Source organism: Vipera ursinii (assembly GCF_947247035.1).
Source record: "Vipera ursinii genome assembly, chromosome: 2".
NCBI lineage: Eukaryota > Metazoa > Chordata > Lepidosauria > Squamata > Viperidae > Vipera > Vipera ursinii.
Window position 1 is genome coordinate 208,147,623 of NC_139513.1, and position 27,056 is coordinate 208,174,678.

The window sequence follows — 27,056 nt, forward strand, 5'->3', positions numbered from 1 at the left end:
TCCTGTGGTAAAGGCAAAGAGGCAGTCCCGGAACCATGAAATTTGGGGGCTGGACAGGGGACAGACTGTACCTGCCCTCAGTGTGGAAGGGACTGCCACTCTCAAATTGGTCTTTTTAGCCATACCAGATGCTGCTTTAGGACCTCTTTCCAGAGCACGATTACCATAGTCCAGACATGTCAAACACAAGGCCCGGGGGCCAGATCCGGCCCGCGAAGTGGTTTCATGCAGCCCGCGAAGCCATCCTGGAAACAGTGAGGGAACAGCCCCCACTGCCTTGGCCCTGGCCCAGAGACCCTCCTTCTGCCAGAGACCCTCAGATCTGTCCCACTCCTGACCAGGCCCCCATAGGCACCCTTGATGCGAACGATGTAGAGCTGGCCACGCCCACCCAGTAGGTCATATGCACTTTAGCCAGGCCCACCCAGTAGGCCACGCCCACCCTGGCCACACCCACCCAGCCCCCTGAGGGCAACCGCAATGCTGATGCGGCCCTCAATGAAATTGAGTTTGACACCCGTGCCATAGTCTCTCGAGACTGAAGGATGCCAAGAAGATCAGTGAGATAAATGTTCCTGTTGTTCTAACTGAAAAATTGTTTTAGTTCACAAATGGAGCTCAGACATTTTTTACCCAGATCTTTTAAATGATTATTTAAAGGCATGTTTTTTAATGCTGTTGGTTTGCCTTATTGATGTCTGTATGCCACCAAAGTCACAAATGTGACTTGATGCATGCACCCACACATCTGAGGTTTCTGAACAGACCTCAAAGGCTCAATTTTTGATTAAAAATATTGGGTAAAAATTATTTCCATTTCCTCCCCTAATATTGTTTTTAATCGTTGAAATGTTGCAATTTGTCTTACAGGATAAAAATTACATCATAGCTTGCTTGGGCTGTACAATCTGGCTCAGTGTATCTTTGCTGCCACCTTGAGGTCAATTAAGATATTTATAGCAAATGTTATAGAGACATCTATAACAGAGACATCACCCTGCCAACAAAAGTGCGTATAGTCAAGGCTATGGTCTTCCCAGTTGCAATGTATGGCTGTGAAAGTTGGACCATAAGAAAGGCTGAGCGCCAAAGAATTGAGGCCTTTGAACTATGGTGCTGGAGAAGACTACTGCGAGTCCCTTGGACTGCAAGGTGATCAAACTGGTCAGTCCTAGAGGGGATCAACTCTGACTGCTCTTTAGAAGGCCAGATCCTGAAGTTGAAACTCAAATACTTTGGCCCCCTAATGAGAAGGAAGGACTCACTGGAGAAGAGCCTAATGCTGGGAAAGGCTGAGGGCAAGAGAAGAAGGGGACGACGGAGAATGAGGTGGCTGGCTGTAGTCACTGAAGCAGTAGGCGTGAGCCTAAATGGACTCCAGAAGATGGTAGAGGACAGGAAAGCCTGGAGGAATGTTGTCCATGGGCTCGCGATGGGTCGGACACGACTTCGCAGCTAACAACAACATAGCAAATGTTATATAGAAAACATTCAAAAATGAAATAAATATTACAGAAATATGGTTGAAAATTTTAAATAGATGTACACTGTAGACAATAATTCTATGGCCAATCAGTATGGCCTTCTACAGAAACAGAAATGACAATTCCTTTACAAGTGATAGTCTTCTAAAGAATTGATAAGTTATATTACAACTTCCGCTGTGAGTCTTGGTGACTGAGGACATCTGCTTGAACAAGCAGAGATGATAACTGCTGTGACTAATGAGTAGACCAATCCTTAGATCAGGGGTGTCAAACTCAATTTCATTGAGGGCCGCATCAGCATTGCGGTTGCCCTCAGGGGGCCGGGTGGGTGTGGCCTGGGTGGGCATGGCCTACTGGGTGGGCGTGGCTAGAGTGAGTATGGCCTACTGGGTGGGCATGGCCAGCTCTACATCGTTCGCATCAAGGGTGCCTATTGGGGCCTGGGCAGGAGTGGGGCAGATCTGAGGGTCTCTGGCAGGAGGAGGGTCTCTGGGCCAGGGCCAAGGCAGTGGGGGCTGTTCCCTCACTGTTTACAGGATGGCTTCGCGGGCCACATGAAACCACTTCATGGGCCGCATCTGGCCCCCGGGCCTTGTGTTTGACATGTCTGCCTTAGATGCTCTCTGGAGGAGGACAGAATGGGAAATCTCCTACAATTGCTCTGAATGGCAGTTCCTTGCATGGAGACCATTGTTTCATGGTCTCCTGTGGGGGATTGAGCACCAGGGAGTTGATATCGTTGCCAGAACACTGGCATCTTTAATAAGGACATGAGGCCAGTCAACATCATTTTTAATCACATTTGGAAATGTTCAGTGTAATCCATTTATGGATATTAGAGACCTTTAAACAGTGAGCTGAATACGACACCTGGTGAATTTTATGTTCTTCTTTGGGTTTCAGAAATTTTAAAGAAAGGCTTAATCATTTAAAAATAATATATAATTGGCAGAAAGGGACCTTGGAAGTCATCTAATCCAGTGGTCCCCACCCTTTTCGCTTCATGGACTAGTGTTGGTTGCACGGTAGTAGTGGGGGTGGCGATGGGTTTGTGCGCTCGGTGTAATTCTGCGCATGTGCAAATGAGGCTTTGTGCATTCACCCATCACTTGTGCAGCCCAGTTCCCAATGGGCTGCAGTCTGGTAGCAGGCCATGCCCTGGGCTTGGGGACCCCTGCTCTAGTCCAACCCCCTGCTCAAGCAGGAAACATTATACCATTTCAGACAAATGGCTGTCCAATCTCTTCTTAAAAACCTCCACTGGTAGAGTACCACAACTTCTGGAGGCAAGTCATTTCATTGATTAAATGTTCTGTCAGGAAATTTCTCCTTAGTTCTAGGTTGCTTCTCCCCTTGATTAGTTTCCATCCATTTTTTTGGAAACTAATCAAGGAGAGAACCAACTTAGGAGTTGGATTTAAGAAAGTTTTAAATGGACTGGGAGATGAGAGAGACTTGGAACATTTAATTATTTTTGCTGTAAGATTTGTAAAAACAAGTATAGAATTAAATAATATACTTAGTGGGACATGATTCAAATGAACTAAATCCATGGAATTGAGGTTTGATGAAGGTTGCAAATGGACACTAGAGGGAGATAAAGCATTAGGTAGAAAAGAGTTAAAAATGGCTAAGCCAGCTATAACATTTTCTAATCTTAAAATAGTTGTTGATAACTGGACTGAGATATTAATAAATTATATTGCAGGAAGGATACAGATAAAAGTTTAAACATATAAACGTTTCAAAGATTATGAGGAAAAAAACCCTTAAAATCTTTTATCTGAACATTATGTTCATTATATTTGGAGGTATGGAAGAGAATAATACCGAGATTACCAAAATGGGAATACAAAAGACGAATCAAGGTCATGTGAATGGTCCATTACTGTTTTAACTCAAGGACTACCTGTATAATTATTAAAAACGTCAGTAAAAAAGAATAATGGTTATAACAAAATATATATTCCAGAAGCTGCTTTCCCAACTTGTTAAATTCAAACAGGTCTATCTCATGAATTTGAACATTTTGGGGGGAAAATAATATCCAGAACTCAGTTTTAAAGTAAAGACTACTGTCTATTATTAAAAAGTAACATACGTTTGCATAAGGGTGTTGGGTAGCTCCATGCTCCGCCTTCTGTGCATTCTGCAATAGGTTCGCCTTCCAAAGTATAACCCCTATTGCAGTAATATGCAGTTCTGCTACCAACTGTATTATTTTCAGAGACAACATTTCCATTCTCAATCAATTCTGGATCTTCACATCTGGTTTCTAAAAAGTGGGGTTTGATAGTTAAGATATCTCTTCTCTGTTCAATCACTTAATAATAATCAGAGAACTTTCTGGATGAATCTACATTGTTTAAAAAGGGTTCAAAGACCTACAATTACTATTGAAATGGAATTCTGGAGCATTACAACACACATAAGTGTCGGGGTACTAAATTTAGCAAATTGGCTCAGCATAAATTCCAGACACAAAAAATCTAGGAGAACCACAAGCCCCACAAACAAAACCCCACAATCACCTTCACATGTTGGAAGGGGTTGACTCCAGGAGCCGTTGGCCAAGCAGGTGATGTTCTCAGGTCCACGTAAGTGATACCCGAAATTGCATACAAAAGATACATTACTTCTGTACGTATTTTCTGTGGCTACGGAAAATGCATTTGCTACTGTTGGAGGGGCTTCACATCTTATGCCTAAAAAAAAAAGAAGAAGAATCCTTACTTCTGAAATTTATTACTTATTCTATTTCTTCCTTGGCTGTATGTTTAGGATGATTTTTTTTTTGCCAATGCGCATGGACTTTTACTTACTCACACATGTCGGAGTGAGCGGCGTCCACTTCTTGTTAACATGACAGATCCTTCGAGTTGGGCCCTGTAACTCATATCCCTGATTACAACTGTAGAAAACTTCATCTCCAAGTAAAAAGTCTTGGCCAACAACAGATCCATTATCTATTGGATCGGGGGAACCACAGGATATTTCTGAAGGTGAACACATAGATTATTTTGCTGGCAAGAGTGGGACTGTGACCGATTCATCTGAAAGGGTTTGCAGACATCTACAAGTAGTCCTCCCTTAACAAACACAATTGAGACCTGCAATTCAATTGCTAAGTGATACCATGTGACTGCGATGGGACTCACAGTATCATTTCCCATTTGGTTGTTAAGTGAGTCATTCCAATTCATTAAGCAAGACGTAATCTCAGCTTACACTTTCAGTGCCATTTTCTCCATTGATTCTGCTAATTGGAAGCTAGCTGTGAAGCCTGCAAATTGCAATCACATGAGCACAGGTCACTGTGATCATCATGAACAGATAATGGTTGTGAGATACACTAATCTCAATCAAATTTGTTGATGCTGTTGTAAATTTGAACAGGGCAGTTGTTAAGTGAGGACTACCTGTAATTACTAAAATCATAAGCAATCTATATAGTGGATTCCATAGGTATATCGAACTCAATATAATGAGTTCCAAATGTACCCTCTTTGTTCAATAGTACCTATTGGTGCTAATTTTGTTTTCCTAGTGGCGCAGTGGTTAGAGTGCAATATTGCAGGCAAACTCTGTCCACAGTCTGGAGTTTGATCCTGACCTGTTCAAGGTTGACTCAGCTTTCCATCCTTCCAAGGTTGGTAAAACAAGCACCCAGTTTGATGAGGGAAATATGCTGACTCTGTAAGCCTCTTAGAGAGGGCTGTAAAGCACTATGAAGCAGTATATAAGTCTAAGTGCTATTTGCCACAGGCAAAAACTTTGCCACTTCTATCTGCAGGTGTTTGTATTTTGTGATTTATCTCCAATTCTTTCTCTTCCATCATCATCATCATCATCATCATCATCATCATTATTATTAGAGATCATTGCACAGTGAGCCAGATGTTTAGACTGGATTTGGCATTTTTATCTGTCTAGCATTATTATTACAACATTATTCTCATATAAATGAGTGATATTTTAAATATTGTTAAACACTGTTCAGCTTCCCCAGGCAAAATCAGCAAATACAGAATGTCTTTCTATCTTTCTTTAAATCACATTCAAACTAAGCCTGAGGGGAAATAAATGAATGCATTGCTTACTTTTACATACTGGTGTTACTCCACTCCATAATTTATCTCCTTGACAGATATGTTCTGCATCACCCTATCAGACAAGAGAATGGTTCAGAAAACACCATGATATATCCATCATATTGTCATACTCTCACAATCTTTAAAAAAACAGATATGCCTTTGCTTTACGTTCTGCATGATTTAATAAAGACAAGAAGCTAACATTTGATAACAGAATGTCCATTTTTCTCCCAGGTATTATACAGCAGTAACTTGGGCTTCTGCAAGGCTTGATTTTTTCTCTCCTGAATCCACCATCATAATAAACAAAAAGCAGATTGAAAGGATATACAAGCTAAACCTTTGTTGCTTTATTGAAGCGTTGGGGGCAGGGTTTTTCATTTTCAGAAAACAATGTCCCTACTCCATTGCTACATTACTTTTGTTTTTGCTTTTAAACCCCCCCCCCACCATACTGCAACAATAATTTTATTACCCTTTTCTTCTCTTGATACGACTCATCACTTTTCTGGTCCTTGGACAGAAACGTGAGGAAAACATTGCAGTAAATTATGGAATCACATTTGTACGTGAGAAATACATATTTTTTTTTAAAAAAAGATAAACCTGATCTTCATTCTTCCTATGGTATTTTCTTAATTTCTTTTATTGAAAAAAGGGCTGGATGACCACAGGTTTATGTGACAAATTTCCGAATGAAATGCAACTCTTTCCTATTTTTAGTATGCTATTTTTAAACAACACGTTTTAATTTTTAGAAGTAAATGTTTAAATGCTAAGAATTTGATAACTACCACTGCTGATACTTGAAAAGCCTTCACGCAAAAGCTGCTTTGGCAGAATTAATTAATTGGTAGAATTCTATGCAATAATACTCACTTAACACCCTTCAGAAAAGTATGCAACAGGAAAGTAACACTACGTTGTTGCTTTTTTGGTTAAAAAAAAGGATCCTTCCCTGACTAGCATCCATGAATCCTGGGTTTACTAGTCATATAATCTCTATTTTGCTCCCTTTAGGATGCGCTATGATTTTATTTAATGAAACAAATCCACGAAAATTAAGGAATGACCAAAATCCGGAAACACCTTACTCCTATATTTTATGATCAAGGCTAAGCACGTTCTTGTGTCTCTCTTTCCCCCAACTTCTGAACATCAGCAAGCAATGCCTGAGCATTTGAAACACTGTTCTCCTGAAGGAGATGCATTCACGTTGACTGTTGATGCAGTGCACAGCATCTCAATTTTTGCATTTAATTTTTTTTAACATGGGCCTGGTCTTCTTCTTTAGTGAGACAAGCAGCAAGTAAAGGCTAAAGGCACCCTTCGTAATCCTGTAGTAAATTTGCTTTTTATTTTCAGACTTTCTACCCAAGAATGGAAGAAGCTGTCCTAACAAAAAACAATTATAACGAAACGGTTTATAAATTAACTTTCTCCCGATCTAAAACTTAACGTGATATTGTATGGATGATACACAAAGGAGCAGACTATAGAAAATATTCCATAGACTTACCTCTAATTCATAACCCAAGTTGCATTTATAAAGAACAGTATCTTTGTAATTGTATTGGTTGCCAATCACAATCCCATATTCTGGAGTTTCAGGTTTTCTACAGGAGACCAGAGCGCAGATCTCATTTGAAAATAATGGTACCCAGGTCCCGTTATGCTGAAAGAAGGGGAAAGTATCTTTGGCTTTGTTAACCAATGAAAATAATTACACACAAGTCAAATTATATATAAAAGAGCCTGATTAGCGAAGGGATTAAAATGCTGGACTAAAAACCATAAGATCGCAAGTTCTATTCTCCCCTAGGCATGAAAACCAGCTGGCTAATTTTGGCCCAATTATACTCTCTTAAAGGTAAAGGTAAAGGTTCCCCCGCACATGCGTGCTAGTCATTTCCGACTCTAGGGGCCGGTGCTCATCTCCGTTTCAAAGCCAAAGAGCCAGCGCTTGTCCGAGGATGTCTCCGTGGTCATGTGGCCGGCATGACTAGATGCCAAAGGCGCACGGAACGCTGTTACCTTCCCACTGTAGTGGTCCCTATTTTTCTACTTGCATTTTTACGTGCTTTCGAACTGCTAGGTTGGCAGAAGCTGGGACGAGTAACGGGTGCTCACTCTGTTACGCAGCACTCGGGATTCGACCCACCAAACTGCCGACCATCTGATCGACAAGCTCAGTGTCCTAACCCACTGAGCCACTGTGTCCCTCTCTTAGCTCAATACAATTTCTAAAGCTGTTGCTGAGGAGAAAATAGAAGATGGAAGAGTTAAGAACCTCAACGTGTACAAAATAAAAGGTAAAGGTAAAGGTTTTCTATCCAGTTGTGTCTGATTCTAAGGTGGGTGGGCTTATTTCTGTTTCTCGGCCAAGGGAGCCAGCATTGTCCGAAGACACTTCCGCAGTCATGTGATCAGCATGACTATATGCCGAGGTGCCCAGAATACTGTTACCTTCTCACTGAAGTGGTACCTATTTATCAGTCACGTTTGCATGCTTTTGAGCTGCTAGGTGGGCAGGAACTGGGGCAAGGAACAGGAGCTCACCTCGTCACATGGCGCCCGGGTCTTGAACCTGGGCTGTTAACTTTCCAGCTGACAAGCCAGTGGCGTAGTGTGGGTTGTCAGCACCCGGGGCAAGGCAAGTAATTTGCGTCCCCTAACCCGTGGATTTTAGCACTCGAGTTTCTTCCACTAGATTAGTTAAAGAAACCCTTAACCCCTAAGCACATGTATTGTTTGTTATGAAAATACTGATGTAATTAAAGTAAAATGCATCTAATGCGCCCCCCCCAGATGTTGCGCCCGGTGCGGCCGGCCCCCCCTGCACCCCCCACGCTACGCCACTGTGACAAGCTGAGCATCTTCAACCGCTGAGTCATTGCATTTCCCCCCCCCCCGGTACAAAATAAAGGCAGGGGGAAAACCCTAATATACTAATAAAAACAACAAACAAAACAAACTCCTTGTAACATTAGGGAACACTTTTTATTTTCCTTTGTGAAGCACGGTGCTCTTGCTACTTTAGGCAGACAGGGAAAATATAACACATGTGTTGTTAAATGTCACAACTTAGTTGTAATGTCAAACGGCACACTCCAGCTATCTGCACTCCAGCTGCAGGCAATGTGGCATGGCATTTGTTTGGTGCCAATTGCTTATATGTTACTTCAATTAAAAGTGGACTGACGGGTTTGGAAAAGGGACAGAAAGCAGAACTGCATAAGGGTGCATGCAAGAATATTTATGGGAACGTTGAGGTATTTCAGGAACTGTGGATATGCAGCACAGTAATGTACAGGGGTCAAAGATCTAGAGTAGTTTAATACAAAGGGAAGTATGATTTCTGAATATTTGGATAGCATATGTGTCAGCAGAACAAGATTATTTCACACGAGGTTATTATTGGGTTGGATTATTTTTTGAAACATTGCAAATATCAGGTTATTGAAAGAACGAGCAGCAAGTACTAGGAGTGGGTTTTTCTTCTAAATTATTATATGAGGATGAGGCTGTTGGCAGGCCCAGAGGAAGAGAGAGAGGCTTTTGGAGGAGTTGGTGGCGGCAGCAGCGTGCTCCAGGGGTGAAAAGAAGCAAGGCCACTTTAAGGAAAAGGTGGAAGAGTCAGGATCAGAAAGAGGAAAGAAGGCGAGGTTGTCAGAATACAAGCAAATTTGAGGGCTAATCCACATGGAGCCCCATTTCCATCTGTCCTGTTTGCCATCGTTCACTCCCTAGAGACTAAAATGGACAATGTGAAATTTGAGCGGGCCACGAACAAGGAGTATATATCGGAGGTGGTGACCCTTTGAGAGCTGTATGCAACGAAATTTCATTTTGATGTATGCCGATTGGTGTACATTCAAAGTGACAATAAAGTTATCATTATAAAGTTATCATTATCATATCACATTCTATTTTATTCTGAACATTCTGAAGCTTGGGTCATCCCATCCTAAATAATAAACCCGATAATCATTTTTTTGGGTTGATGCCTGCAGAATCGTTACACAGGATGAAATGCGTTGACAGACAAAATGCATTAAAGAAAAAAATTACCGAGGGCAGGACCATACAATTTTAACCATCTTTATCCCAAAGCAAAACAAATCACCTCTCTTTTACGGCAAATACGATCTCTGCTACTTAAGTCAGAGGAATGTGACCTTCTGAGCATTCTTGATTTTTAACCGTCTGAAGAGACATTTCAAAATATCTTGCAAGATCTCGTAAAACAATACTTGCAGCGAATCCAGATTTTTCCCTTACTGGCATTCAAAAGCTTAAAGGGCAGAATAATTTTGAAAAGAGTTTCGGTGCCGTTCTTTATAATAAGCACAACACGAGTGGCAGACTCTCAGTTATTGATATATGGCTGTAAGACAGGGCTTTTTATAACCCAAACAAAACAGACTGGAGAAAAAATATATATTTACCTGGCAAGTGGAGGTGCTGGTGCCCATCAAAAAATAGCCTTCTGGACATGATAAGGTAATGCTTTTATTCACAGTAAATTCAGTGCCAGAAATAATAATATTGGTTACGTTGGGTGGCATGGGACATTTTCTGGGGCAACAGGAAATAGTGTTAGGGAACCAGTGCCCATCTTCCTGACAGGTGCATATATCCACTTCTGTCTCTATCACATAGCCCTCCAGACATCTGAAACAAGGCAAAAATTTGTCACCCATACAAATTGTTGTACATTCCGCATTAATCATTCTTCACCTCTAATTATGTGCCCTGGCAATTTCAGTTAAAAAACAAAACAAAACAACCTTCAGGGACCTACTCCTGGAAATGTTTGTTTGGTGGAAGAACAAGCTTAGAAACAGTCACCAACAAGAGGGCTCCTGACAATATGACTGATAACAATTAGTCTATAGGCTGGTAACACATTGACTACATCTGTCAGGACCCACCCCAAACCACGTCTTAGGTCTGTGGGTCTGGGGGGGGGGGTACCGCTGAGTCAGTGGCTCCTGTTCCATTGGACGACCCTGGGGTTTCAGGTGTTGGATCCCTTCCATTACCCCTCCAGTTGCAATATATATTGCATCTTATTGATTCAAAAGCTAATTAAAGGTAAAGGTTCCCCTGCACATGCGTGCTAGTCGTTTCCAACTCTAGGGGCCGGTGATCATCTCCGTTTCAAAGCCGAAGAGCCAGCGCTTGTCTGAGGACGTCTCCATGGTCATGTGGCCAGCATGACTAGATGCCAAAGACGCACAGAACGCTGTTACCTTCCCACCAGAGTGATCCCTATTTTTCTACTTGCATTTTTACCTGCTTTCGAACTGCTAGGTTGGCAGAAGCTGGGACAAGTAACAGGCGCTCACTCTGTTACGCGGCACTCGGGATTCAACCCGCCAAACTGTCGACCTTCTGATTGACAAGCTCAGTGTCCTAACCCACTGAGCCACCGCGTCCCTTAAAAGCTAATTACTGAAATACAATTGAGGACAACCTATAATTAGGATGTATAAGTCCTGATTAATGGTGGAGAACTCCTGACAATGTAATTCAGAAATTAATTCATATTCATAAGCTTTACTAGAGAACTCTAGACTCTGTGAAACTCTTAGCCATCCATCCATCCATCCATCCAAATGTGAAACTATCAACACTTCTTACCTGTATTGAACTTTACTTCCATAGTCTTCTGATTCTCCAAAAGCAACCGCATGAGGCACAGTAGGTGGTGGTCCACAGGTCAGTAATGTGCAATTTGGGTATGGCCTACTCCAGACTCCTGTTTCTGTACAAGTCAATTCTGAGCTTCCTTGCATCACATAACCCATTTCACAATGATAAATTAGGGTGTTTTGATCCACTGAACTGCCTCCATTGATAAACGCATTGGGAATCATGGGCGGAGGGCCACAGGAAATCAGCCCACAGTGTGGAAAGCCAGAACTCCATCTGCCAATAGCTTCACATGTGATTTCGGAAGGTCCTAGTAGTTTGAAACCTTCTAGACATTGAAATTCTATCTTCTTGCCGCAGCCAAAATGGTTACCTATAATTATCCCATTCTGAATGGTGGGTATAGGGCACTCACAAAGCAGGCAAGAAGAGGGTCTTCCACTCCATAAACCATTTGACTGACATTGCCTCACTGGGTTACCTTGCAACTCATAACCAGGGAAGCAAATATACTCTACCTGTTCCCCGAAACGAAAGACAGAACCGTTCAGGAAACCATGAGAGATGTCCTCAGGAGGGCCACAGTCAACGGGTTCACAGAATGGAGGTTCTTTATCCCATGTTCCATTAGCCTGGCAGGTACGAAAGAGTGTGCCACGCAGTATATATCCTTCATCACAGAAATACTTAATTCTCTTTCCAACACCGAATTCTGATCCAATTATCTGGCCGTGAACAAATTTCACTGGTTCAGAACACTGGACTGGCCTACACACTGGAGTGTTGCCACTCCAGTTTCCATCTGCAAGACAAAATCTTTTCCAGTCCCCTTCCAACAGAAAACCTTCTTTGCAGCTGTATTCAATATAGTTTTGGAATGTGTATTCATCTCCCCTCACTTCACCGTTCTCTAAATAGGGAGCTTGGCCACAGGAAATGGGAATGCATAGTGGCTCATTTCCATCCCACTTTTGATCAGACTGGCAGGTTCTCTTATGTAAGCCATTTAGCTGAAACCCATGATCACAATCATACTGGACCACACTACCATAGGTGTAAGATTCTCCTTTTACTATGCCATTCATGGGTCTGCTAGGCACTGCACATGATATTATCTTGCAGGTTGGTGCTGAATCACTCCACTGTCTCCTAGACATACAGTGTCTTGTATCGGATCCAATCAGCTTATACCCTGGCTTACAAGTATATTTCACTGTACTACCAACAGTGTTCTCTGTAAAATGTACAAAACCATTGTCTGGGAACAGTGGTAATTCACACTGAATGGAAACACAGGCAGGAGCACTACCATTCCACATTCCATCTTCTTGGCACGCTAGCACGGAATTTCCTAAGAGTTCATACCCTGAATAGCAAATATACAACACTGTAGTCCCATATAAATAGCTGGATAGTGGCAAACTATTAATGGCTTTGGAGGAATGTTGTGTTTCTTTTGGAGATAAATAAGACTGGCTAGCCATAAGCAAGCTCTCTTCGAATACAACTTCTTGGCCAAAATGCTTTTCTTCACTGCTGATTGTTACATATCCCCCAAAGTCTATATGGGGAGGAAGGCCACAGTCTGTTGGTAGACAAACTGGACTAACACTAGACCATCCTGATTCCTCACAGACTTGCATCGCAAGACCAGAAAGCTGGAATCCTGGGATACAGCTGTATATAACCATGGCACCATAGCTGTAATCTGCACCTTCTACAAACCCATTCTCAATAGGTTGAGGAGGATCACAATTAATTGCTCTACAAGATGGAGCCCTTGTATCCCACTCCCTTGTTTCCAGGCAGGTTAGAACTCTCTGCCCCTCAAGCCGGAATCCTCTGTCACAGGAATAGGTAACTGTCTGTCTGTACTGTAGATCAACATATGAATACCGACCGTTCTTGATCTCCCTGGGTTTGGAACATTCAATGGGTTTGCAAGAAGGCTCTCCTCCAAGCCAACGTCCATCTTCTCCACAAAGAACTGTTGTGTTTCCCATTATTTCAAAACCTGGTTTACAGCTATATAGTGCCGTACTGAGATAGGTAAGGCCTTGTACATCTACAATACCATTCTGAATTTCCTCTGGCTGTGGGCACTCCACAGGGATGCATTCTGGAAGCGGAGAACTCCATGTACCATCTGCTTGGCAAATAATGGTAGACGTTCCCTTGAGCAAAAATCCATCCATACACGTATAGCTCACCGTGCTACCAAAATGCAGAGAAGACACCACAGGGTCCCCAAAAGGAATATAAGGAGGCCTACGACAGAGTACCATTTTGCAGACAGGAAAAGTGTCATTCCACTGTTGGGATGACAAACATCTCAGGATGGAAGCCCCATACAAAATAAGGCCTTCTCTGCATGACAACTGCACTATCCCTACTTGGTCAGCCATCTCTTTCAAGACAAGTTGATTCTCAGTTAATGGTGGCTCTGGACACTTGGTTGGGACACACTGGGGGCTTTGTTTTTTGTTCCACATTCCAGATTTCTGACAGGTCCAAGAAACATCTCCAACCAATTCATAGCCTTCATCGCAGAAAAAACTGACTTTGGCTCCCACTTCAAATTTTTTTCCCTTGCGGAATCCATGCTGGAAGGTAGGTGGTTCTCCACAATTGAGGATCACACAAGAAGGCTGTACTTCACTGTACCACTGACGGTTTGACTGGCAAAATAATCTTGAACTTCCAGTCAACTGGTAACCTTCATTACATTGGTATGTCACTTCACTTCCAAAGAATCGTCCCGTCATATTCTGTAAAATGGATGAAATAAATGTTATAGCCGATAAAGTGATCATTGTTAGTTTACAAAGCTTTGACAGACAGGAAATACTTAAAATGTGTCTGTGGATGTGCATGCATATATAGATTTAGTTCCTTTTCAGTGCTTATGCAGAACAACCAAATATTTCTGGCACTACTGCAAATCTGCTTGCTTACCTACTGATAAGTTTCCCAGATTTGGAAGTATCAATGGGGTAAATATTGCAGCTATCATATGGCGCCACATTTCTGATTTTACCTATCATGAACACACCCCCCAAATTACAAACTTTGGCGCATTTTTAATAAGCTTTCAGGATCTTAGGATCTTTAATAAGCTTTCAGGATTTCAGACAGCATGTTGACTGCACCAAACGCACAAACATTATTTTGCTTACATTCAAGACTGTACCAATACCTTAATCATTCCATTTGCAAGTTTTAGTGGCTCACCACAGGACACTGGATGACAAGTTGGCATAGTACCACTCCACGTTCCTGTTGCTTCACACGTTCTCTTCTTCTCTCCTTTAATATAGTAGCCTCTAATACAGCTGTAAGCCACAATGGCTCCAAAACTGTAATTGGTGCCAATGGCATACCCGTTTGCAATGCTCGCTGGTTCTCCGCAACGAACGGGGATGCACTGGATGGCCAAGGGAGACGGGTTCCACTGACCACCTCGGACACATTCTATTTTAGCAGATGTGTTTAAAACGAAACCTTCCGTACACTTGAAGCTCACAACTGACCCAGCTGCAAATCTGGCCTTGTTTGAAGATTCCAAGATGCTGTATGATACAGACTCTGGTCTCTCGCAGAAGTCAGCTATGCATTCAGGAATAACATGGTTTGCAGGGGGCATCCATTTGCCCTGGGCATTGCAATGTAACTGGGAATTGCCAGCCAGACTGTACCCATCCGAGCAATAGTAGATAGCTATGTCACCAAATAATCGATGGCCACTCTCTGGAGAAGCATGTTCCACGGGAGGCGGTTCATCGCAGGACACTGCCACACACTGTTGTTGACTGAGGTTCCACTTGCCGTCGGACAAACATGACACAGTGTCAGGGCCGAGTAATGTGTAGCTATGGGTAAGAAAAAAACAGCAGGGATTCCTAAGGACTGAGTAGACAACGTTTGTTGCCTTATACAAATGGACTCATAGACTACAGGGGGAAAGCTACATTCCAAAGTCACTGTCAAACAGGTGAAAATGCATTGTTATTGTAAATAAGCCAATGCGTGTTTTTTTTTAAAGTGTACTATCAAGAACTTTAATTAAGCACTTTTAACTCCAATCAATTTCAGATAACGTTTTCAATTATTATTTTTTTAAAGAACGGCAACAACTTCAGCTGCACTATATGTAATCATCAGTCTTCTCAGGCATACCAGACAGGAAACATGACCAGATGTGCTAATTCTACTTTATGGTAAGGCCACATTGACAGAATCTTGCAGGTTGGATTGCATAAATCTCCTGCCGTCTTGTAGAGCCTGAAAAGGTATGGAGGTTTTTTTTCCTGAATTTCTTGCTTTGAACTTTATGAAGCTGCAAGCTGTGCCCCCCACCCCAACCACCCCTCTCCAGATAATTCTCTTTTACTGTTATAATAATAATAGAAAATTGCAGATATAGAATATTCTCATATGCCTGCACTATGTATAGGTAAAGGTAAAGGTTCCCCCGCACATGCGTGCTAGTCGTTTCCATCTCTAGGGGCCGGTGCTCATCTCCGTTTCAAAGCCGAAGAGCCAGCGCTTGTCCGAGGACGTCTCCGTGGTCATGTGGCCGGCATGACTAGACGCCAAAGACGCACGGAACGCTGTTACCTTCCCACCGTAGTGGTCCCTATTTTTCTACTTGCATTTTTACGTGCTTTCGAACTGCTAGGTTGGCAGAAGCTGGGACGAGTAACAGGCGCTCACTCTGTTACCCGGCACTCGGGATTCGACCCGCCGAACTGCCGACCTTCTGATCAACAAGCTCAGCGTCCTAACCCACTGAGCCACCGCGTCCCTATGTATATATCCCCACAAAATTCCTTGGATGCAGTTTTGGGGGGAAAGAGAGCAGAGGAATACATCTCTCTCTCTCTCTCTTTAAGCATGACTGTTTGCAAAGGGGGAGGGCAACTGATTACTGGATAAATCATTCTTAAAAAAGAACTAATCTCTTCCCCTTCTAGAAGCTGAAATACGCAGAAACAGATAACTGTTTTTCTATCCTAGCTGATTTTCAAGAAGCACTTGCTCCTGCTTTTCAATAAATTAATTCACTGATCCCATCTGGAGATGTTAGTTCCCAAAATCCTGCCTGCTAGCTTTCTTGCTTTAATCAAATAACTTCCTTGGTTTAATGGTCCATTTAAAAAACAAATCAGAAATCCAGATTTGGGGCATTCTTTTGAATAGGAGCAAAGGTAGAAGTCTGCAGTAGTGCAATTTTACTTTTTGAATATACAATGACAATTTCCCCCTGAGTTTCTCAACTACATAGAAAGCTACCTTGGCAATGCATACAGTTTGGCACAGTGATCTGGATTTAAAGAACAAAATATGAATAAAAGAAAATATATGATGCATGTAGCATCTGTCATCAATCTGAAATCCAGGTATTGAGTAAGCCCTAAAAAAATGCAAACATTTTAAGATATTCCCAACAAACATTGCATAAACCCACACATACAGTATGTTACATTTTGCCCTTTGAATCTTGATTGCTGCACAGTCTTAATAATCTTTTATGGAGTGGGACAATTTCTGATGCATATATTTACAGCATCACACAAAGCTACACATTTTCCTCTCTCATATTTTTCAAACCATTTTACTGAGCCAGCACAGCATCTGGCTGCTCTGAGAGACCACGAAGTTTGAAAAACCCTGTGATATGCAGATTTAAAGTGAATTATTAAAATTAAATGATATCATTCTTTCTTCCTTTGCCCGATCCTAACCTTAACGATATCATACTTTAGGTTAGGATTAGGATTTAGGATTTATTAAATTTATATGCCGCCGTTCTCCCTAAGGACTCAGGGCAGCTCACAACAATAAAAAATTAAGAGACATAAAATACAAAAATTAAAAAAGAATTGAACAATGAATATAAGAAATACGGGACAATTTACACAATAAAAACCAAATTAAAAAACCATGGTCAGTCCAGGCCCGCTTGTTGGAACAACCATGTCTTCAGGTCATGGCGGAAGGATCGAAGGTCAGGGGCCGTCCGCAGCTCCGGAGGCAGTTCATTCCAGAGGGTTGGCGCACCCACAGAGAAGGATCTCCCCCTGGGGGTCGCCAGCCGGCATTGTCTGGCCGACGGAACCCTGAGGAGGCCAACTCTGTGGGAGCGAACTGGGCGATGGGAGGTTGACATTGGCAGCAGGTGGTCTCGCAAGTACCCCGGGCCTACACCATGTAGGGCTTTAAAGGTAATTACCAGCACCTTGAATCACACCCAGAGGGCAAACGGAAGCCAATGCAGCTCGAGCAGGAGAGGTGTAACATGGGAGTATCAAGATACTCCCATAAGCACCCGCGCGGCCACATTTAGCACCAGCTGAAGCCTCCGGGTGCACTTCAAGGGCAGCCCCATGTAGAGAGCGTTGCAGTAATCCAGGCGAGAAATGACAAGGGCGTGGGTGACCGTGCATAGGGCATCTCGGTCCAAAAAGGGGCGCAACTGGCGCACCAGGCGAACCTGTGCAAAGCCCCCCCTGGTCACGGCGGTTAGATGGTCTTCCAGGTTAAGCCGTGAATCCAGGAGGACACCCAAGTTGCGGGCCCTTTCTGAGGGGGGCAAGAGCTCTCCCCCCATCAAAAGAGATGGAACATGTTGGACAATGCGAGATGCCGGTATCTACAGCCACTCGGTCTTGGAGGGGTTCAGCCTGAGCCTGTTCCTTCCCATCCAGACCCGCACTGCTTCCAGGCACCAGGACATCACGTCAAGGGCATCACTGGGTTGGCTCAGGGTGGAGATAAATAACTGGGTATCATCAGCATATTGGAGATACCTCACCCCAAAGCCACAGATGATCTCACCCAGCGGCTTCATACAGATGTCAAACAGGAGGGGGGAGAGAACCGACCCCTGAGGTACCCTACAGGAAAGGGGCCTCGGGGTAGATCTCTGTCCCCCTGCCACTACAAACTGTGAACGGCCTGAGAGGTAGGAGGAGAACCACCGTAAAACAGTGCCTCCCACTCCGTTGCAGCAGGATACCATGGTCGATGGTATCAAAAGCCGCTGAGAGGTCAAGTAGGACCAGGACAGAGGAGCAACCCCTGTCCCGGGCCCGCCAGAGATCATCTACCAGTGCGACCAATGCCGTTTCCGTGCTGTAACCGGGTCTGAAACCGGACTGGTACGGGTCCAGATAGTCCACTTCATCCAGGAATTGCGGAAGCTGATGCGCCACAACACTCTCAACAACCTTCGCTACAAAGCGAAGGTTGGAGACAGGATGATAGTTATTTAATGAGGCTGGGTCCAGAGCAGGCTTCTTGAGGAGGGGCCTCACCACCGCCTCTTTTAAGGTGGAGGGGAAGACACCCTCTGTCAATGAAGCGTTGACAACTGCCTGGAGCCAGCCCCGTCACCTCCCCAGCAGCCGAAACTAGCCAGGAGGGACGTGGGTCCAATAAACAGGTTGCAGTGCTCAGCTTACACATAATCCTGTCCACATCATCCAAAGTCACAGGGTCAAACTCACCCCAAATGGTATGACCAAGACCTGCCCTCTCCACCCCGCCGGACTCCGCCCAGTCGGAGTCCAAACCAGGTTCATGGAAGATTACACAAAGTTATTTATTGTTCTTAAAACAATCAATTTGCAGCGATGCAAAACCTTGAGAAACCTGCCTTAGGTTAATACAAAAATATGGATTTAGAAAAAAAGCCACAATATTATTAATAACATTTCATCAAACGATACTACTAGAGTTCGAATCTAATGCTGATTTACGTACCCTTCCTTACACGTATAAGTGACAGTATTCCCAAAGGTAAAGTTGTTTCCAGTAACAACAGCATCTTTGATTACTGGAGGAAGGCCACAAGAAATGGTTTCACAATCAGGAGGTGAACTGCTCCAGTTACCTAAAGCTTCACATACAAGCACAGATGGTCCCTGTAGACTAAGGAACAAATAAATAAACAACATAGAGTAGATAGTGGGTAAGATAAAAAGTAGTGTGGGGGGAAAGATCTTTCTGTCCAAGTAGGTCAACAAATGTTCTTTTTCATTTAAGGATTCCTTGAAATTGTTCAACTTTGATTAACAATCAGTCCAAGGGTATATACAAGTAGTCCTCGACTTACGACAATTCATTGAGTGACTGCTCGAAGCTACAACACTGAAAAAAGTGATTTATGACCATTATTTCACATTTATGACCACTGCAGCATGCTCATGTGATTAAAATTTGGACGCTTGGCAACTGGCATGTAATTACCATGGCTGCAGTGTCCTGGGTTCATCATGACAAGCAAAGACAATGGGGAAGACAGTCACTGAACCACCACATTACTGTTACTTAACAACTGCAGTGTTTCGCTTAGCAACCGCGACAAGGAAGATTGTAAAATGTGTCAAAAGTCACTTAACAACAGAAATTTTGGGCTCAATTGTGGTCGTAAGTCAAGGACTACCTGTGCACCATTTCTGAATTATAAGTAATAACCTTTGGAACACTAATCTTGAATAACCATGTTGAGCCAGTCAGAATGTGCACGCTTCAGAAATGATTAGGAAACAGTATTTTGAAACTCATTTGCCAAGAACGTCGTCTGCTGCTCATTAAAAAGGCCATGTCGTTTTTCAACCTGAAAACACGTGCTGCTTTAATGAGTTAGTTCATTAAAGCAGCTATGTTCTCTCTTCAGGCTTGATGATTAGTGTCTCACCAAATACAGAATCTCAAAATACAGAGAACTGTTTTTATGCAAAAAATAAAAATGAGCACATAATTTGAAAGTGAATCACTTACTAAGAGAGTAAGACAAATGAAATAAAACAACAACATAAAAAGTTAAGAGTAACCTTCCACAAACTTATTTGATGAAACTGGAAAAGATTTTTTTTGTATATGTAAAAAACAACAACAGCTTGCTTCAGAACAAAAAAAATACATGCATTGTTTGTTTCAGTTTAAAAGAGGAAAAGAAAATTAAAGTGAAGCAGATCTTATGAAGATATTCATCACAGTAGAGTGATGAGGTAAAACTCAAAAAATTAGAATATCGTGCAAAAGTTCATTTATTTCAGTAATGCAACTTAAAAGGGGAAACTAATATATGAGATAGACTCATTACACGCAAAGCAAGATAGTTCAAGCCGTGAGTTGTCATAATTGTGATGATTATGGCGTACAGCTCCTGAAAACCCCAAATCCACAATCTCAGAAAATTAGAATATTACATGCAATCAATAAAACAAGGAGTGTACATAGAACAATATCGGACCTCTGAAAAGTATAAGCATGCATATGTACTCAGTACTTGGTTTGGGCCCCTTTTGCAGCAATTACTGCCTCAATGCAGCATGGCATGGAAGCTATCAGCCTGTGGCACTGCTGAGGTGTTATGGAAGACCAGGATGTGTCAATAGTGGCCTTCAGCTCTTCTGCATTGTTTGGTCTCATGTCTCTCATCTCTTGGCAATGCCCCATAGATTCTCTATGGGGTTCAGGTCAGGTGAGTTTGCTGGCCAATCAAGCACAGTAATCCCACGGTCATTGAACCAGGTTTTGGTGCTTTTGGCAGTGTGGGCAGGTGCCAAGTCCTGCTGGAAAATGAAGTCAGCATCCCCATAAAGCTCATCTGCGGAAGGAAGCATGAAATGCTCCAAAATCTCCTGGCGGACGGCTGCGTTGACCCTGGACTTAATGAAGCACAGTGGACCAACACCAGCAGATGACATGGCTCCCAAAATCAACACAGACTGTGGAAACTTCACACTGGACTTCAAGCATCTTGCAGTGTGTGCCTCTCCATTCTTCCTCCAGACTCTGGGTCCTTGGTTTCCAAATGAGATGCAAAAGTTGTTCTCATCAGAAAAGAGAACTTTGGACCACTGAGCAACAGACCAGGTCTGTTTTTCTTTAGCCCAGGTAAGACGCTTCTGACGTTGTTTGTTGTTCAGGAGCGGCTTGACAAGAGGAATACGACATTTGAAGCCCATGTCCAGGATCCGTCTGTGTGTGGTGGCTCTTGATGCACTGACTCCAGCCTCAGTCCACTCCTTGTGAAAGTCCCCAATACTTTTGAATGGCCTTTTCATGACAATCCTCTCCCTGCTGATTGTGCACCTTTTTCTTTCACACTTTTCCTTTCCACATAACTTTCTATTAATGTGCTTTGATACAGCACTTTGGGAACATCCAACTTCTTTTGCAATTACCTTTTGAGGCTTTCCCTCCTTATGGAGGGTGTCAATGATGGTTTTCTGCACAACTGTCAAGTCAGCAGTCTTCCCCATGATTGTGATTCCTACTGAACCAGACTGAGAGACCATTTAAAGCAGAGGTCTTCAAACTCGGCCCTTTTATGACTCATGGACTTCAACTCCCAGAATTTCTCAGCCAGGCATGCTGGCTGAGGAATTCTGGGAGTTGAAGTCCATGAGTCATAAAAGGGCCGAGTTTGAAGACCCCTGATTTAAAGGCTCAGGAACCCTTTAGAGGTGTTATGGCTTAATTAGCTGATTAGAGTGGGACACTTTGAGCCTAGAATATTGCACCTTTTCACAATATTCTAATTTACTGAGATTGTGGATTTGGGGTTTTCATGAGCTGTAAGCCATAATCATCAAAATTATGACAAATCACGGCTTGAACTATCTTGCTTTGCATGTAATGAGTCTATCTCATATATTAGTTTCCCCTTTTAAGTTGCATTACTGAAATAAATGAACTTTTGCACGATATTCTAATTTTTCGAGTTTCACCTGTATTTATCAACATTTTTCTTCAAATTATAAAATAGTAAAAGAACACTATAATTGTACTTTTTACACTTTCAAAAAGTCCTATGAGTTTATAAAGCTCAAAATTCAGTTGTCAAAATTCACTATTCAAAATGATTTTTGGATAGAAAGAGGGGGAAAAAATGTCCCAGATTCCATGGTGTCAAAGAATACCAGATTTTACAATCACATTAAATATTTTCATAATTTTAATCTATAAAACAAGGATTTTTTCCACAACTTGGCAATACCTTGAGCTGTCCCTATCAGTTAGAAACAGAGTATTGTTTCTTTAATTTGCATTTTTCTAATTAGCAGTGACTTGGGAGGATTAAGGAGTCAGATTGATGCTGTAAAGACAGAACTCAGTTCAGTCAATAACCTGAAAAGCTGTATGTCCATATTCGTTCTCCCACAGTCAAAATCTTCTGAAGCGATTCAATTATCCAGTGAGTTCTCCAATTATCCCCTAACCAATTAGATACAGGTACTCCTTGCCTTATGACTGTAATTCAACCCAAAAGTAAATTGTAAATAATTGTGGTTGTACATTGAGGCAGCAGGTGACCAGGCCCACTTTTTTGACAATCTTGTGGTGGTTGTTAAGTGAGTGAAGCAGTTGTTAAGCAAATCAATTTTCCCAATGGGTGGTTTTTTGCTGGAAACCGTAAGTTAATGGCCGAAACCACTAACCACCAAGTCGCGAATCAGAGTCACATGACCACAGGATGCTGCAAACAGCCATAAAGGTCAGCAGGTTGCTAAACACCCAAGCTGAAATCACATGACTCTGGGTTTGTATGCGTGTGTACGTGCATCTATCATAACTTTGAAATGGATTGTAAGTAGCTTTGGAGGGGGTCTATGGTAACTTCAAAAATGGGTCATCAATAGCTTTTGAGTGTCAGTTGTAACTTTAAATGGTTGCTAAAGGACCACTTGTAAGCCAAGGACTGCCTGTATTCATCATCTCTTAAACAGAAACCGTGAATTTTTTTCCCTCACAAGAAGCAGAATTTTCAATGTTAGTAGTATAATGTTTCATTGTACATTGTGCATTTAGTGATATTTCATCATACCGGGATTGCTTCAGAAGATTTTGACTGTGGGAATAGCTTGACAGAACAAATATGGACGTATGGCTTTCTAGGTTATTGACCAAACTGCATTCTGCCTCTACCACAACCCCGTTTCCATCAATCTGACTTCTTACTCCTCCCAAGTCACTGCTGGCTGCTGCTTTTTCCTTGCAGTAATCTGTAGGCCGTGAACATGCCTGTCATTTTGCTGAGCAATTAAGATCTGATGACTTCGGAGAGCTTCTGGAGATCAAGAGGAATGGAAGGAATTTTTTTTTAAGCTTAAACAGGTGATAACATTTTTGAGCTTTTATTATTTTTATGGTTTCTAATAATATTATTACTAGTCCTTATGTTTTTAACTGTCTGATGTTAGCAGCCTGATGTCTTTGAAAAAAGCAGAACACCCATGCCAACAAACAAATGAACAATCTTACCGGACTTTCAAATGGATATCTAGTTAAATCTTATCAGTTTTACTAGGAAGGAAAAAAAATCCCTAAGCATTAAGAAACCTTTCAGATTTTATTGGGGTTCAAGGTAACGTGGACTGTTTTGATCTGCATTTCACGTTTTCCCAGTGAGACTTTTTACATTTAAGTTTAAATTCTGAAAAAATGTTAATAATGACTAATTTCATATAACCTTCCAACATGCAATAATAAAAAGCAGTTCAAATTCCACATGGAACATTTTGCATTATCTTTTCAAGTCACAAATACATGTTAGTTTTTCTTCTGAAGTTTTAACAAGGACAGGGTATATATACCAAATAAATCCTGGTTTTCTGATTACCTGTATCCCACATCACATGTGTAAGATACATTAGAAAGGTACATCACACCATTCATGATATATTTTCCATTCTTTATTTCTTTTGGGAGGGGACATTGTACTAATTCACAAAACGGGGAAGAATGGTTCCATCTGCCGTTTGCTAGACACGTTGCTTCTGCTTCGCCCACTAAAGCGTAGCCTTCATCACATCTGTAGGTAGGGAAAAAAACACAGGTATAAATATATTTTGGTACGTGACTGTTTCACAGTATTTCTCCTGATATATTAGCTCAGTTTCTCAAATGTAACGCTGCGAGCGGTTGGATTCAACCACTGGAGGCATGCAAAAGCCCCCTCCCCCCGACCTCCGTTCCTGGCGCAAACGGCTTGGAAGACCCCTCTGAGGCTTGGATCCAACCTCCGGAAGCTTCTTTCTGGGATCAAATGGCTTGGAGCAGTCCTCCGAGGGCTGGATTCAACCTCCGGAGGCATGCAGAAGCCCCCCCCCCAACCTCAGTTCCTGGCACAAACAGCTTGGAAGACCCCTCTGAGGCCTGGATCAAGCCTTCATTCTGGGTAGCAGCAGCTTGGAGCAGTCCTTTGAGGGCTGGATCTAACCTCAGAGGCATGCAGAAGCTCCACTCCCCCACCCTGAGCTCTGTTCCTGGCGCAAACGGCTTGGAAGACCCCTCCGAGGCCTGGATCCAACCTCCGGATGTCTGCAGAAACCCTCCCTGATTTCCATTCCAGGGGCGGCGTCCACATGGCTCCAGAGTTGAGGGGAAGCAGGAGGCAGGCACCACAAACAGCGCAAGAATTCAGGCACCCATTCCCTGCGAAAGAGGATCGGGGCCTGTTCCATCACTAGCGCCCCCCTCCCCGGTGGCCTTTCCCACCCTGAGATACCTCATGTGCACTTAACGAGCCCCGTGCGTTTTAATGAGCAAGGGAGTGATCTTGTTCGAGGTACGAGATTCAATCTATGAGCTTTCAAGTTACGAGTGGAATGTGCAGGCTCCATTACACTCGTAACTTGAGGACTACCTGTATTAATGTCCAGCTTCTTCCAAAATGCAAAATATGTGAATTGATAATTTCACAGAGAGAAGCAGATAGTTTTTCCAATAACAATATGCACTCCAGTATTTTCAGCACGGCAGCCCAATCCACCTCACAGATTTGTTGTGGAGAAAATAGGAGAACAAGGTACGTTGGATATATTCCCTGCCTTGAGTTATTTGTACACACAATAAAGGTGGGATATGAATAAATAAATACTTTGTAGTATTTCTAATATAGACTAAATGCATCACATATTTTATTAATTCTTTCCCCCTAATGATTATTATATATTTTCCATATTTGTTGCCAAGTAACAAGTTCCTTGATATAATGATCTCCTACCTGAACATTACTTTACTACCAAATGTAAACCTGGAGCCATCAATTGCACCATTTTTAGGGAGGGGTGGAATACCACAGGAAATAGCTTAAAGGAAAAAAAAAGATTAAAACAATCGTTTGGATTATGAAAAATATATTGGTATAGCATTGCTACACCCCCAAAAGGGAAATGGAAATCACACTAAATGTCAGTATGATATAGCTGAAGAAGAGAGCAATCTTATTTTATTAGAAGGTTAGGGAACAAAAAGGTATGTAGGTGGGACAGAAATTCAGAAAATTTTTTCATTCTTACTGCATTTCTGGAATGCAGCCGAGATGTCCAATATCCAATAGTTTTTACACAATCTCAGATATGCTGGTGCTCCACCACCACTTCACCGAAGGACCTAAGAATATTTCCCTTTCCTTTATGAGAAGCGATGGCTGTACAGCCATCTTAAGTGTGAATTACTGATACGTCTGCAACTAAATAGTCACAAATGAAAACAGCCCTGGAAGTCTCTATCAATAACAACATCTATTTAAGTTACAAACCCCAGTACTGGCACCTAGGGAAGGAAATCTATGGACTCTTAAGTGTCATGTTTGGGAACATTTTTTCCCCTGAATAAGCAATTCTGATAAATAATATGTGGAACTCCCTACCCCAGGCTGTCACAATTTCTACCTATACAATCATAATTAGTATTCAAAACATACCTTCACAGAACGGTATCAGATGGCTCCACTGCCCAGATTCCAAGCATGTCACTTGACTCGCTCCTTTTAGCTGGTAGCCCTTTTCACATGAAAACCTGATTTCGCTACCAACAGTGTAGCTGACCCCGTGCGACCGTCCGTGTTCAGGATCTCCTGGGTGTTTGCATTTTACTGGTTCTTTGGAATCAGATACAAGGTAAAACAGAGCTTACTGACATCAGGTGTGGCTCATGTGCTTAAAAATGAAAACAAATCACGCAACATTGAAGTAGGCAACTTGGGTAGGGTAAAAGCCCAGACAAAAAGCATGGGAATGCTCATCAAATAATGAAAAACGACTCAAAGGTTGATCTAAACTGTTCTTAAAAGAACAGTTTAGATCAACCTTTGAGTCGTTTTTCATTATTTGGATTTATACTACTACTGCAAGTGGGTCACCTTTACATCATGAGAAATTTTCTTTGCTATTCTCAACACTATTCTAGTCTTAGGCTACAAAACCAAGAAAGACAGTTATTTCTAAACAGTTTCCTTTATTGTTCCTTACCTATATTACCAAACTAAAGCAGCTACTTGCATCATTTAAGATATACTTCGAGAACTTTTAGGGAGGAGCTATCTTGAACTTCTTGCATTTTTCTTTTTGCCAGTTCTGGGTTACATTGATAGCTATCTAGGTTAAATTCTGGGCTTTTTTGTCATAGAACGCTCAGATCGGAGTTCCGGCACCTTTTTTGGACGGAACCTTGTAGGGTAGGCAAGGCGGGTTGTATGACATGTGTGAGTTCCAGCACCTTTTTCTTTTACAAAAAAAGCACTGGTTAAATTTATGACAATTTTCCCAATCCAAGGGACAAATGAGAAGTTATCAGGTCTGAATTTGCTTGGAAACAGTGTTATTCACTACCCATTGCAAATATGATTTAACACGCCATATCCTTTTAGAAAATTTTGATTTAGTTTCAAGATAAATATGGTTTAATGTAGTCTTAATAAAAGATTGTTAACACAGATGTTACTCAATAAAACCTTTAAGCCAGCTCCATTCAAATCATATGCCAATTATACTACAGATTTTGGGAGGCTGCTAATCTG

The 27,056-nt window shown here is 42.2% G+C and overlaps 1 protein-coding gene across 1 annotated transcript in view; it reads right to left on the reverse strand.

Annotated features, from left to right (window-relative positions):
- Positions 1 to 27,056, reverse strand: part of SVEP1 (sushi, von Willebrand factor type A, EGF and pentraxin domain containing 1) — a 143,395-nt gene that overhangs the window by 24,556 nt on the left and 91,783 nt on the right. Inside the window, exons 32-43 of the mRNA XM_083353768.1 lie at positions 25,962 to 26,138; positions 25,260 to 25,344; positions 23,874 to 24,065; positions 19,004 to 19,171; positions 14,436 to 15,108; positions 11,228 to 14,007; positions 10,030 to 10,255; positions 7,101 to 7,256; positions 5,588 to 5,651; positions 4,310 to 4,483; positions 4,019 to 4,192; positions 3,589 to 3,762 (exon numbers count right to left, since the gene is read on the reverse strand). Of these exons, the coding sequence (XP_083209894.1) occupies positions 3,589 to 3,762; positions 4,019 to 4,192; positions 4,310 to 4,483; positions 5,588 to 5,651; positions 7,101 to 7,256; positions 10,030 to 10,255; positions 11,228 to 14,007; positions 14,436 to 15,108; positions 19,004 to 19,171; positions 23,874 to 24,065; positions 25,260 to 25,344; positions 25,962 to 26,138 (5,043 nt within the window). The remainder of the gene's footprint in view (positions 1 to 3,588; positions 3,763 to 4,018; positions 4,193 to 4,309; positions 4,484 to 5,587; positions 5,652 to 7,100; positions 7,257 to 10,029; positions 10,256 to 11,227; positions 14,008 to 14,435; positions 15,109 to 19,003; positions 19,172 to 23,873; positions 24,066 to 25,259; positions 25,345 to 25,961; positions 26,139 to 27,056) is intronic.